Source organism: Scyliorhinus torazame, chromosome 3, assembly GCF_047496885.1.
Source record: "Scyliorhinus torazame isolate Kashiwa2021f chromosome 3, sScyTor2.1, whole genome shotgun sequence".
In the NCBI taxonomy this organism is placed as follows: Eukaryota; Metazoa; Chordata; class Chondrichthyes; order Carcharhiniformes; family Scyliorhinidae; genus Scyliorhinus; species Scyliorhinus torazame.
Genome location: NC_092709.1, coordinates 378,283,246 through 378,296,297, shown reverse-complemented (window position 1 = coordinate 378,296,297; position 13,052 = coordinate 378,283,246). Strand labels below are relative to the sequence as shown.

The 13,052-nt window shown below is 62.0% G+C and overlaps 1 protein-coding gene across 1 annotated transcript in view; it reads left to right on the top strand.

The window, feature by feature from the left end:
* The window catches only part of LOC140409459 (disintegrin and metalloproteinase domain-containing protein 33-like), a 133,190-nt gene that overhangs the window by 16,014 nt on the left and 104,124 nt on the right, over window positions 1-13,052 (top strand). Inside the window, exons 3-6 of the mRNA XM_072497892.1 lie at window positions 228-394; window positions 3,829-3,913; window positions 4,546-4,688; window positions 8,888-9,065. Coding sequence (XP_072353993.1) covers window positions 228-394; window positions 3,829-3,913; window positions 4,546-4,688; window positions 8,888-9,065 — 573 coding nt within the window. The remainder of the gene's footprint in view (window positions 1-227; window positions 395-3,828; window positions 3,914-4,545; window positions 4,689-8,887; window positions 9,066-13,052) is intronic.

The window sequence follows — 13,052 nt, the reverse complement described above, 5'->3', positions numbered from 1 at the left end:
CACAACCCTTTGGGAGAAGTCGTTTCTCCCCAAATCTGTTTTAAATTTGTTTCCTCTTATTCTGAGACTCGGATCTCTTGTTGTCGAATTCGCCACAAGAGGAAACGTCAGCTCCACCTCTACTTCATCCAAACCTTGTGTACCCCAATTAGATCTCCCCATTCTTCTCGTGGACAATAACTTTATGTTGGGATGGTTTGTAGAATATTTGTTTTATCCCTCGACAGTTTTACAGACCGCTGAACATTCGTATTGCCCTGGTTGGCCTGGAGGTGTGGACGCACTCAGACCCGATATCAATCAGTGAGGATTCGAATAAGGCCCTCTACGCATTTCTGAAATGGAGACAGGGGCTGTGGGCTCGAGCGAAACACGACAATGCCCAGCTGATCACGTGAGTGGACCCTGCCACTCCGGACGCGTTGAGCAGTGACTAAGCTGATTAATGGTGGGGCGGAAGGTTTTGCGCTGAAGTGCTCACTGGGAGAACATCCCAAACAAGGAGAATAACTCGGGGGGGCAAGACTGAGGTCAAAATAGGACATGTGGGAAATACTCAGCTTGTCACACAGCAACGGTGTGGGCGAGTACGGGGTCAACTCCAGCCCCGCAGTCCCAAAGCAAGTCAATTAACCAATCATTTGTATCGGATTCTGGTGTCTATGACCGTAGATTTCTCCAATGACTCTTACAGACCAGGTTGGAAAGTGAAACACTTAAACACTCTTTATTTATAACAATAGAGATAAGACTCACATTAATTATAACAGATTAACGGCCAGCTAATAGAAACATAGAAAATAGTAGCAGGAGAGGCCATTCGGCCCTTCGAGCCCGCTCCGCCATTCATTCTGATCATGGCTGATCACCCAACTCAACAGCCTCACCCCGTTTCCCCCCATAGCCTCTGAGCCCCTTCACCCTCAGTGCCACATCGAGCTGCTTCTTGGAACAATGCAATGTTTTGGCCTCAACTACTTCCTGCGGTAACGAATTCCACAGGCCGACCACTCTCTGGGTGAAGAAATGTCTCCATATCTCTGTCCGAAATGGTCTCCCCCGTATCCTCAGACTGTGCCCCCTGGTTCTGGACACCCCCACCATCGGGAACATCCTTCCCGCATCTACCCTGTCCAGTCTTGTTAGAATTTGATAGGTTTCTATGAGATCCCCCAATAGTGCAATGTGGTCAGGCGCACCACACTGATGTTTGTCGCACTCTGACACAACTAGGAAGTCAGCTTCCACACGAGGATTCCCAATCATCATTCTCAAATAACCGGTCGTGGAATCTACCCCCAAACAAGCCTTGCTCTCGGATAGCTTCACCAATGATCCACTTCCAGGATTTCAATTTCTCCTTTCAGCATTCCTCTGCCTTGGATTGCTACGTGCATTCCAGCTTCCACACAATCTCCTGGATACCCAGCAACAGCAAAACAACACCACGGATCAGACGCTGAATTAAGGTGTCACCAACGTCAGGATCACTGTGGATGTCTGGCTTCTGGGCCACTTGGCTTCACCAGGTCTGCACCTTGTTGTACTGTCTGCAACTAGGAGCTTCTCTCTGCCCCTTACGTAAAATACAGGCACAATTTAAAGTGAAACTAAAACTTATGGACATACAGGCACCGTTTTTTGAACATTCAGATGGCTTAGTCCAGAAATACACAAACCCCAATTCATTTAAACTGATGCACTTCTGCTATGAGCCTGGGATAGAGAAGCCCAAAGTGTATTATGGAGTTCACCTGACCCACAACGTTTAATAGATTGTGGTTCGGGGAGCAGACGGCCCACTCTACAGGTGTGGGACAGCAGAAATGGAAAAGTATTTTTTAAAGCAAAACAATGTTTATTCTATGAACTCAAGTTAACCTTTTAAAACATACAGTGAACACCTTAGCAACCATCAATTCAAATACACCCCCCAAAGACTACAACACTAAGTAATCCTTAATAACTTCCCAAACAACATCCTGAAGACTTTAAAAAATAAATTTTAACAAAAGCACATCAGGTTAAAGTCACTACTGAGAGCAGTTATTAGTTTTAAATCACCAAAGGATCGATTTACAGTTTTTAGATTACAGAGAGAGATTCAGACACCGTCTGGCTGTGACTGCAGCTATCCAGCTCTGAAAACGAAACTAAAACACACCCTGCAGCAAACAACCTAAAACGAAAGTGAAAAGCTGACCGACAGCCCAGCTTCACCCACACTCTGACATCACTGCAGTAATAAACAGCCATTTCTTACAGGTACTCTCACTACAGATATTTATATACACACCCATTTATAAACACCCATTTCTTACAGGTACTCTCACTACAGATATTTATATACACACCCATTTATAAACACCCATTTCTTACAGGTACTCTCACTACAGATATTTATATACACACCCATTTATAAACACCCATTTCTTACAGGTACTCTCACTACAGATATTTATATACACACCCATTTATAAACACCCATTTCTTACAGGTACTCTCACTACAGATATTTATATACACACCCATTTATAAACACCCATTTCTTACAGGTACTCTCACTACAGATATTTATATACACACCCATTTATAAACACCCATTTCTTACAGGTACTCTCACTACAGATATTTATATACACACCCATTTATAAACACCCATTTCTTACAGGTACTCTCACTACAGATATTTATATACACACCCATTTATAAACACCCATTTCTTACAGGTACTCTCACTACAGATATTTATATACACACCCATTTATAAACACCCATTTCTTACAGGTACTCTCACATGACAGTTCGTGATACCCACAACACAAAAACTGTTTCAAATTATTTCCCAACAGAACACAGTATATCTGGTGAAAATGGGGATTATCCGGGTGAGAACTGGTTTTATTTGGGTGGAAACAGGGAATATCCAGGTGGGAACAAATTTTATCCGGGTGGGATGGGGATTATCCAGGTGGGAATGGGGATTATCCGGGTGGGAATGGGGATTATCCGGGTGGGATGGGGATTATCCAGGTGGGATGGGGATTATCCGGGTGGGAATGGGGATTATCCGGGTGAGAATGGGGATTATCCAGGTGGGATGGGGATTATCCGTGTGGGAATGGGGATTATCCGGGTGGGAATGGGGATTATCCGGGTGGGATGGGGATTATCCGGGTGGGAATGGGGATTATCCGGGTGGGATGGGGATTATCCGGGTCGGATGGGGATTATCCGGGTGGGAATGGGGATTATCCGGGTGGGATGGGGATTATCCAGGTGGGAATGGGGATTATCCGGGTGGGAATGGGGATTATCCAGGTGGGATGGGGATTATCCGGGTGGGATGGGGATTATCCGTGTGGGAATGGGGATTATCCGGGTGGGATGGGGATTATCCGGGTGGGAATGGGGATTATCCGTGTGGGAATGGGGATTATCCGGGTGGGATGGGGATTATCCGGGTGGGAATGGGGATTATCCGGGTGGGATGGGGATTATCCGGGTGGGAATGGGGATTATCCGGGTTGGATGGGGATTATCCGGGTGGGAATGGGGATTATCCGGGTGGGAATGGGGATTATCCGGGTGGGATGGGGATTATCCGTGTGGGAATGGGGATTATCCGTGTGGGAATGGGGATTATCCGGGTGGGAATGGGGATTATCCGGGTGGGAATGGGGATTATCCGGGTGGGATGGGGATTATCCGGGTGGGAATGGGGATTATCCGGGTGGGATGGGGATTATCCGGGTGGGATGGGGATTATCCGGGTGGGATGGGGATTACGCACTTTCTCTGCCCATTAACGCCTGTGTCCTGTTCCAGCGGAATTACGTTCAAAGGAACCACGATTGGAATGGCTCCATTGGAGGGAATCTGCTCACATGACAGCTCCGGCGGTGTGACCATGGTGAGCTGCATCGTCATAATAACCTTTATTCTCACAAGTCGGCTCAGATTAACACTGCGTTACTGTGAGAGTCCCCTCGTCGCCACATTCCGGGGTCACCATGGGGTTATTTACCGCACGGGGTCACCATGGGGTTATTTACCGCACGGGGTCACCATGGGGTTATTTACCGCACGGGGTCACCATGGGGTTATTGACCGCACGGGGTCACCATGGGGTTATTTACCGCACGGGGTCACCATGGGGGTATTTACCGCACGGGGTCACCATGGAGATCTGTCCGCTGGTGTCGGATCGCGGAATGAATGGGATGGGGTCAGTATGGCGAGTTCATCAGGGACCAGGGAGCGGGTCAGGGTTCGGGGTCAGTGGGTGTAGTCAGGGGCCGCAGTCAGTGGGCGGGGTTAGTGGGGGCGCAGTGAGGGTGGGGGTCAGTGGGGGGGTTAGGGGGGTGGGGGTCTGAGTGGGGTCAGTGGGGGGGTCGGCGGGGTCAGTGGGGGGGTTAGGGGGGTGGGGGTCTGAGTGGGGTCAGTGTGGGGGTCAGGGGGGTGGGGGTCTGAGTGGGGTCAGTGGGGGGGTCGGCGGGGTCAGTGGGCGGGTCTACCAGATGATTGATTTTGCTCCACCCCCAGGATCACTCGGCTGCTGCGATTGGTGCGGCTGCGACAATGGCTCACGAGATTGGTCACAACTTTGGAATGAAGCATGATGGTCCGGGCTGCTGTGTCGAGGCTGCCCCGGAACAGGGGGGCTGCATCATGGCGGCAGCAACGGGGTAGGTGTCCCCGCCCCGCCGCGTAACCCCGCCCCCTCCCCGTAACCCCGCCCCCGCCATGTAACCCCGCCCCTCCCCATAACCCCGCCCCCTCCCCATAACCCCGCCCCCTCCCCATAACCCCGCCCCCTCCCCATAACCCCGCCCCCTCCCCATAACCCCGCCCCCTCCCCATAACCCCGCCCCCTCCCCATAACCCCGCCCCCACCCCATAACCCCGCCCCCTCCCCATAACCCCGACCCCTCCCCATAACCCCACCCCCTCCCCGTAACCCCATCCCCTCCCCGTAACCCCGCCTCCTCCCCGTAACCCCGCCTCCTCCCCGTAACCCCGCCTCCTCCCTGTAACCCCGCCACGTAACCCCACCCCCGCTCCGTAACCCGCCCCCACTCCGTAACCCGCCCCCATTCCGTAACCCGCCCCCACTCCGTGACCCCGCCCTGCCCCACCCCATAAAACCGCCCCCACTCCGTAACCCCGCCACCACTCCGTAACCCCGCCCCCACTCCGTAACCCCGCCCCCACTCCGTAACCCCGCCCCCACTCCGTAACCCCGCCCCCACTCCGTAACCCCGCCCCCACTCCGTAACCCCGCCCCCACTCCGTAACCCCGCCCCCACTCCGTAACCCCGCCCCCACTCCGTAACCCTACCCCCACTCCGTAACCCCAACCCCACTCCGTAACCCCACCCCCACTCCGTAACCCCGCCCCCACCCCATAACCCCGCCCCCTCCCCATAACCCCGACCCCTCCCCATAACCCCACCCCCTCCCCGTAACCCCATCCCCTCCCCGTAACCCCGCCGCCTCCCCGTAACCCCGCCTCCTCCCCGTAACCCCGCCTCCTCCCTGTAACCCCGCCACGTAACCCCACCCCCGCTCCGTAACCCGCCCCCACTCCGTAACCCGCCCCCATTCCGTAACCCGCCCCCACTCCGTGACCCCGCCCCCACTCCGTAACCCCGCCCCCACTCCGTAACCCCGCCCCCACTCCGTAACCCCGCCCCCACTCCGTAACCCCGCCCCCACTCCGTAACCCCGCCCCCACTCCGTAACCCCGCCCCCACTCCGTAACCCCGCCCCCACTCCGTAACCCCGCCCCCACTCCGTAACCCCGCCCCCACTCCGTAACCCTACCCCCACTCCGTAACCCCAACCCCCACTCCGTAACCCCAACCCCACTCCGTAACCCCACCCCCACTCCGTAACCCCGCCCCCACTCCGTAACCCCGGCCCACTCCGTTACCCCGCCCCCGCTCCGTTACCCCGCTCCGTAACCCCGCCCCCGCTCCGTAACCCCGGCCCCGCTCCGTAACCCCGGCCCCGCTCCGTAACCCCGCCCCCTCTCCGTAACCCCGCCCCCGCTCCGTAACCCCGCCCCCGCTCCGTAACCCCGCCCCTGCTCCGTAACCCCGCCCCCGCTCCGTAACCCCGCCCCCACTCCGTAACCCCGCCCCCACTCCGTAACCCCGCCCCCACTCCGTAACCCCGCCCCACTCCGTAACCCCGCCCCCACTCCGTAACCCCGCCCCCACTCCGTAACCCCGCCCCCACTCCGTAACCCCGCCCCCACTCCGTAACCCCGCCCCCACTCTGTAACCCCGCCCCCACTCTGTAACCCCGCCCCCACTCTGTAACCCCGCCCCCACTCCGTAACCCCGTGCCCCCGCCCCCCTTGCCACTGCCCCCCTTGCCACAGCGCCCCTTGCACCCGCCCCCTTTGCCCCCGCCCCCTTGACCCGCCCCCTTGCCCCCGCCCCCTTGACCCGCCCCCTTGACCCGCCCCCTTGCCCCCGCCCCCTTGCCCCCGCTCCGTAACCCCGCCCCCACTACGTAACCCCGCCCCTGCTCTGTAACCCCGCCCCTGCTCTGTAACCCCGCCCCTGCTCTGTAACCCCGCCCCTGCTCTGTAACCCCGCCCCCGCTCTGTAACCCCGCCCCCGCTCCGTAACCCCGCTCCCGCTCTGTAACCCCGCCCCCGCTCAGTAACCCCGCCCCCGCTCAGTAACCCCGCCCCCGCTCAGTAACCCCGCCCCCGCTCAGTAACCCCGCCCCCGCTCAGTAACCCCGCCCCCGCTCTGTAACCCCGCCCCCGCTCCGTAACCCCGCCCCCGCTCCGTAACCCCGCCCCCGCTCCGTAACCCCGTCCCCGCTCCGTAACCCCGCCCCCGCTCCGTAACCCCGCCCCGCTCCGTAACCCCGCCCCCGTTCTGTAACCCGCCCCCACTCCGTAACCCGCCCCCCACTCCGTAACCCCCCCACTCCGTAACCCCGCCCCCCACTCCGTAACCCTGCCCCCCACACCGTAACCCCGCCCCCACTCCGTAACCCCGCCCCCCACTCCGTAACCCCGCCCCCCACTCCGTAACCCCGCACCCACTCCGTTAACCCTGCCCCCCACTCCGTAACCCCGCCCCCCACTCCGTAACCCCGCCCCCCATTCCGTAACCCCAACCCCACTCCGTAACCCCGTGCCCCCAACCCCCTTGCCACTGCCCCCTTGCACCCGCCCCTTGCACCCGCCCCCTTGCCCCCACCCCCCTTGCCCCCGCCCCCTTGCCCCCCGCCCCCTTGCCCCCCGCCCCCTTGCCCCCGCCCCCACTCCGTAACCCCTCCCCGCTCCATAACCCCGCCCCCGCTCCGTAACCCCGCCCCCGCTCCGTAACCCCGCCCCCGCTCCGTAACCCCGCCCCCGCTCTGTAACCCCGCCCCCGCTCTGTAACCCCGCCCCCGCTCTGTAACCCCGCCCCCGCTCTGTAACCCCGCCCCCGCTCTGTAACCCCGACCCCGCTCTGTAACCCCGCCCCCGCTCTGTAACCCCGCCCCCGCTCTGTAACCCCGCCCCCGCTCTGTAACCCCGCCCCCGCTCTGTAACCCCGCCCCCGCTCTGTAACCCCGCCCCCGCTCTGTAACCCCGCCCCCGCTCTATAGCCCCGCTCCCGCTCTGTAACCCCGCCCCCGCTCTGTAACCCTGCCCCGCTCCGTAACCCCGCCCCAGCTCTGTAACCCCGCCCCAGCTCTGTAACCCCGCCCCGCTCCGTAACCCCGCCCCCACTCCGTAACCCTGCCCCACTCCATAACCCGCCCCCCACTCCATAACTCCGCCCCCCCACTCCATAACCCCGCCCCCCCACTCCATAACCCCGCCCCCCCACTCCATAACCCCTCCCCCCACTCCATAACCCCGCCCCCCACTCCATAACCCCGCCCCCCACTCCATAACCCCGCCCCCACTCCATAACCCCGCACCCACTCCGTAACCACGCCCCCCACTCCGTAACCCCGCCCCCACTCCGTAACCCCGCCCCCTTGCTCCCGCCCCCTTGCCCCCGCCCCCCTTGCCCCTTACCCCTGCCCACTTGGCTCCGCCCCCTTGGCCCCACCCTATTGCCCCTGCCCCACTTGGCCCCACCCCCTTGCCCCCACGCCCCCTTGCCCCCACGCCCCCTTGCCCCCGTGCCCCCTTGCCCCCGCACCCCCTTGCCCCCGCTCCTCCTTGCCCCGCTCCTCCTTGCCCCGCTCCCCCTTTGTCCCCGTCCCCCCTTGCCCCCGCTCCTCCTTGACCCTGCCCGCCTTGCCCCGCCCCCCTTGTCCCGCCCCCCTTGTCCCGCCCCCCTTGTCCCGCCCCCCTTGTCCCGCCCCCCTTGTCCCCGCCCCCCTTGTCCCCGCCCCCCTTGACCCCGCCCCCCTTGACCCCGCCCACTTGCCCCCGCCCCACGACCACCCCTCCCGTGACCCCTCCCTTCCGCGACCTCCGGTGAGGGTGGGGGTGGGTGGGGAGGGTATGAGGGTGGGGGGGCGGGGGGTGTGAGGTTGGGGGGTGTGAGGGTGGGGGGGTGTGAGGGTGGGGGGGTGTGAGGGTGGGGGGTGTGAGAGTGTGGGGGGTGTGAGGGTGTGGGGGGGTGTGAGGGTTGGGGATTGTGAGGGTGGGGGGTGTGAGGGTGGGGGGGGTGAGGGTGGGGGGGTGAGGGTGGGGGGAGTGAGGGGGAGTGAGGGGGGTGGGGGGGGAGGGTGAGGTGGGGGGGTGGGGGTGAGGAGGGGTAGGGGTGGGGGGTGTGGGTGAGGGGGGGTGGGGGGGGAGGGTGAGGTGGGGGGGTGGGGGTGAGGAGGGGTGGGGGGGTGGGGGTGAGGGGGGGTGGGGGGGGGTTTGCTGGGTTAACGTCTGTGCCTGACTGTAACCCCTCTCCTTGCTCTGCAGACACCCCTTCCCCAGGCTGTTCAGCTCCTGCAGTGGGGCTGAGCTGAGGCGATACTTTGCGAAGGGTGGAGGAATGTGTGTGTACAACACACCCGACATGGGGCGGCTGTACGGAGCCCGTCGCTGTGGCAATGGATATGTGGAGGATGCGGAGGAATGTGATTGTGGCACTGTGGAGGTGAGAACCTTGCTGCCAGAGCCCAGCCCAGCCCAGCCCAGTCCAGTCCAGTCCAGCCCAGCCCAGTCCGGTCCAATCCAGCCCAGTCCGGTCCAGCCCAGCCCAGTCCGGCCCAGTCCGGCCCAGTCCGGTCCAGCCCAGCTCAGCCCGGTCCAGCCCAGCCCAATCCAGCCCAGCTCAGCCCGGTCCAGCCCAGCCCAGTCCGGTCCAGCCCAGCCCAATCCAGCCCAGCCCAATCCAGCCCAGCTCAGCCCGGTCCAGCCCAGCCCAGCCCAGTCCAGCCCAGCCCAGCCCAGTCCGGTCCAGCCCAGTCCGGTCCAGCCCAGTCCGGTCCAGCCCAGCCCAGCCCAGCCCAGTCCGGCCCAGCCCAATCCAGCCCAGCCCAATCCAGCCCAGCCCAATCCAGCCCAGCCCAATCCAGCCCAGCCCAATCCAGCCCAGCTCAGCCCGGTCCAGCCCAGCCCAGACCAGTCCGGTCCAGCCCAGCCCAAAGAACAAAGAACAAAGAACAAAGAAATGTACAGCACAGGAACAGGCCCTTCGGCCCTCCAAGCCCGTGCCGACCATGCTGCCCGACTAAACTACAATCTTCTACACTTCCTGGGTCCGTATCCCTCTATTCCCATCCTATTCATGTATTTGTCAAGATGCCCCTTAAATGTCCCTATCGTCCCTGCTTCCACTACCTCCTCCGGTAGTGAGTTCCAGGCACCCACTACCCTCTGCGTAAAAAAACTTGCCTCGTACATCTACTCTAAACCTTGTCCCTCTCACCTTAAACCTATGCCCCCTAGTAATTGACCCCTCTACCCTGGGGAAAAGCCTCTGACTATCCACCCAGTCCGGTCCAGCCCAGCCCAGTCCGGTCCAGCCCAGCCCAATCCAGCCCAGCTCAGCCCGGTCCAGCCCAGTCCGGTCCGGTCCAGCCCAGTCCGGTCCAGCCCAGCCCAGTCCGGTCCAGCCCAGTCCGGTCCAGCCCAGTCCGGTCCGGTCCAGCCCAGCCCAATCCAGCCCAGTCCGGTCCGGTCCAGCCCAGTCCGGTCCAGCCCAGCCCAGTCCGGTCCAGCCCAGTCCGGTCCAGCCCAGCCCAGTCCGGTCCAGCCCAGCCCAATCCAGCCCAGTCTGGCCTAGTCCGGCCCAGCATAGTCCATAGAACATAGAACATAGAACGATACAGCGCAGTACAGGCCCTTCGGCCCACGATGTTGCACCGAAACAAAAGCCATCTAACCTACACTATGCCATTATCATCCATATGTTTATCCAATAAACTTTTAAATGCCCTCAATGTTGGCGAGTTCACTACTGTAGCAGGTAGGGCATTCCACGGCCTCACTACTCTTTGCGTAAAGAACCTACCTCTGACCTCTGTCCTATATCTATTACCCCTCAGTTTAAAGCTATGTCCCCTCGTGCCAGCCATTTCCATCTGCGGGAGAAGGCTCTCACTGTCCACCCTATCCAACCCCCTGATCATTTTGTATGCCTCTATTAAGTCTCCTCTTAACCTTCTTCTCTCCAACGAAAACAACCTCAAGTCCGTCAGCCTTTCCTCATAAGATTTTCCCTCCATACCAGGCAACATCCTGGTAAATCTCCTCTGCACCCGCTCCAAAGCCTCCACGTCCTTCCTATAATGCGGTGACCAGAACTGTACGCAATACTCCAAATGCGGCCGGACCAGAGTTCTGTACAGCTGCAACATGACCTCCTGACTCCGGAACTCAATCCCTCTACCAATAAAGGCCAACACTCCATAGGCCTTCTTCACCACCCTATCAACCTGGGTGGCAACTTTCAGGGATCTATGTACATGGACACCTAGATCCCTCTGCTCATCCACACTTCCAAGAACTTTACCATTAGCCAAATATTCCGCATTCCTGTTATTCCTTCCAAAGTGAATCACCTCACACTTCTCTACATTAAACTCCAGCCCAGGCCGGTCCAGCCCAGCGCAGCCCAGCCCAGCGTAGCCTGGCCTAGTCCGGCCCAGCCCAGCCCAGTCCGGTCCAATCCAGTCCAGCCCAGCCCAGCCCAGCCCAGCCCAGCCCAGTCCGGTCCAATCCAGCCCAGCCCAGCCCAGCCCAGCCCAGCGTAGCCTGGCCTAGTCCGGCCCAGCCCAGCCCAGTCCGGTCCAATCCAGTCCAGCCCAGCCCAGCCCAGCCCAGCCCAGCGCAGTCCAGTCCAGTCCAGTCCAGCCCAGCCCAGCGCAGCCCAGCCCAGCCCAGCGCAGCGCAGTCCAGTCCAGCCCAGCCCAGCGCAGCCCAGCCCAGCCCAGCGCAGCGCAGTCCAGTCCAGTCCACTCCAGTCCAGCCCAGCACAGTCCAGCCCAGCCCAGCGCAGTCCAGTCCAGTCCAGTCCAGTCCAGCCCGGCCCAGCCCAGCCCAGCGCAGTCCAGTCCAGTCCAGTCCAGCCCAGTCCAGCCCAGTCCAGCCCAGCCCAGCGCAGTCGAGTCCAGCCCAGTCCAGCCCAGTCCAGCCCAGTCCAGTCCAGCCCAGTCCAGCCCAGTCCAGCCCAGCCCAGCGCAGTCGAGTCCAGCCCAGTCCAGCCCAGTCCAGCCCAGTCCAGCCCAGCCCAGCGCAGTCGAGTCCAGCCCAGTCCAGCCCAGTCCAGTCCAGTCCAGTCCAGCCCAGTCCAGCCCAGTCCAGCCCAGCCCAGCGCAGTCGAGTCCAGCCCAGCCCAGCGCAGTCGAGTCCAGCCCAGTCCAGCCCAGTCCAGTCCAGTCCAGTCCAGCCCAGTCCAGCCCAGTCCAGCCCAGCCCAGCGCAGTCGAGTCCAGCCCAGCCCAGCGCAGTCCAGTCCAGTCCAGTCCAGCCCAGTCCAGCCCAGTCCAGTCCAGTCCAGCCCAGCCCAGCGCAGTCGAGTCCAGCCCAGTCCAGCCCAGTCCAGCCCAGTCCAGCCCAGTCCAGTCCAGCCCAGCCCAGCCCAGCGCAGTCGAGTCCAGCCCAGTCCAGCCCAGTCCAGTCCAGCCCAGCCCAGCCCAGCGCAGTCGAGTCCAGCCCAGTCCAGCCCAGTCCAGCCCAGTCCAGTCCAGCCCAGTGCAGCCTGGCCTAGTCCGGCCCAGCCCAGCCCAGTCCGGCCCAGCCCAGCCCAGCGCAGTCGAGTCCAGCCCAGTCCAGCCCAGTCCAGACCAGTCCAGCCCAGCCCAGCGCAGTCGAGTCCAGCCCAGTCCAGCCCAGCCCAGCCCAGTCCAGCCCAGTCCAGCCCAGTCCAGTCCAGTCCAGTCCAGCCCAGCCCAGCCCAGCCCAGTCCAGTCCAGTCCAGCCCAGTCCAGCCCAGTCCAGCCCAGTCCAGTCCAGCCCAGCCCAGCGCAGCGCAGTCCAGTCCAGTCCAGCCCAGTCCAGCCCAGCGCAGCGCAGTCCAGCCCAGCCCAGTCCGGTCCAGTCCAGTCCGGCCCGGCCCAGCCCGGTCCAGCGCAGTCCAGTCCGGTCCAGTCCAGTCCGGCCTGGCCCGGCCCGGCCCAGCCCGGTCCAGTCCAGTCCAGTCCTGTCCGGTCCAGTCCGGTCCAGCCCGGCCCAGCCCAGCCCAGCGCAGTCCAGTCCAGTCCAGTCCGGTCCGGTCCGGCCTGGCCCGGCCCGGCCCAGACCGGTCCAGCCCAGTCCAGCCCAGCCCAGTCCGGTCCAGTCCAGCCCAGCCCAGCGCAGTCCAGTCCAGTCCGGCCCGGCCCGGTCCAGCCCAGTCCAGCGCAGTCCAGCCCAGTCCAGCCCGGCCCGGCCCAGTCCAGTCCAGTCCGGTCCAGCCCGGCCCAGCCCAGCCCAGCGCAGTCCAGTCCAGTCCAGTCCAGTCCAGTCCAGCCCAGCCCAGCGCAGTCCAGCCCAGTCCAGCCCAGCCCGGCCCAGCCCAGCCCAGCGCAGTCCAGCCCAGTCCAGCCCAGTCCAGTCCAGCCCAGCCCAGCGCAGCGCAGTCCAGTCCAGTCCAGTCCAGTCCAGTCCAGCCCAGCCCAGCGCAGTCCAGTCCAGTCCAGCCCAGTCCAGCCCGGCCCGGC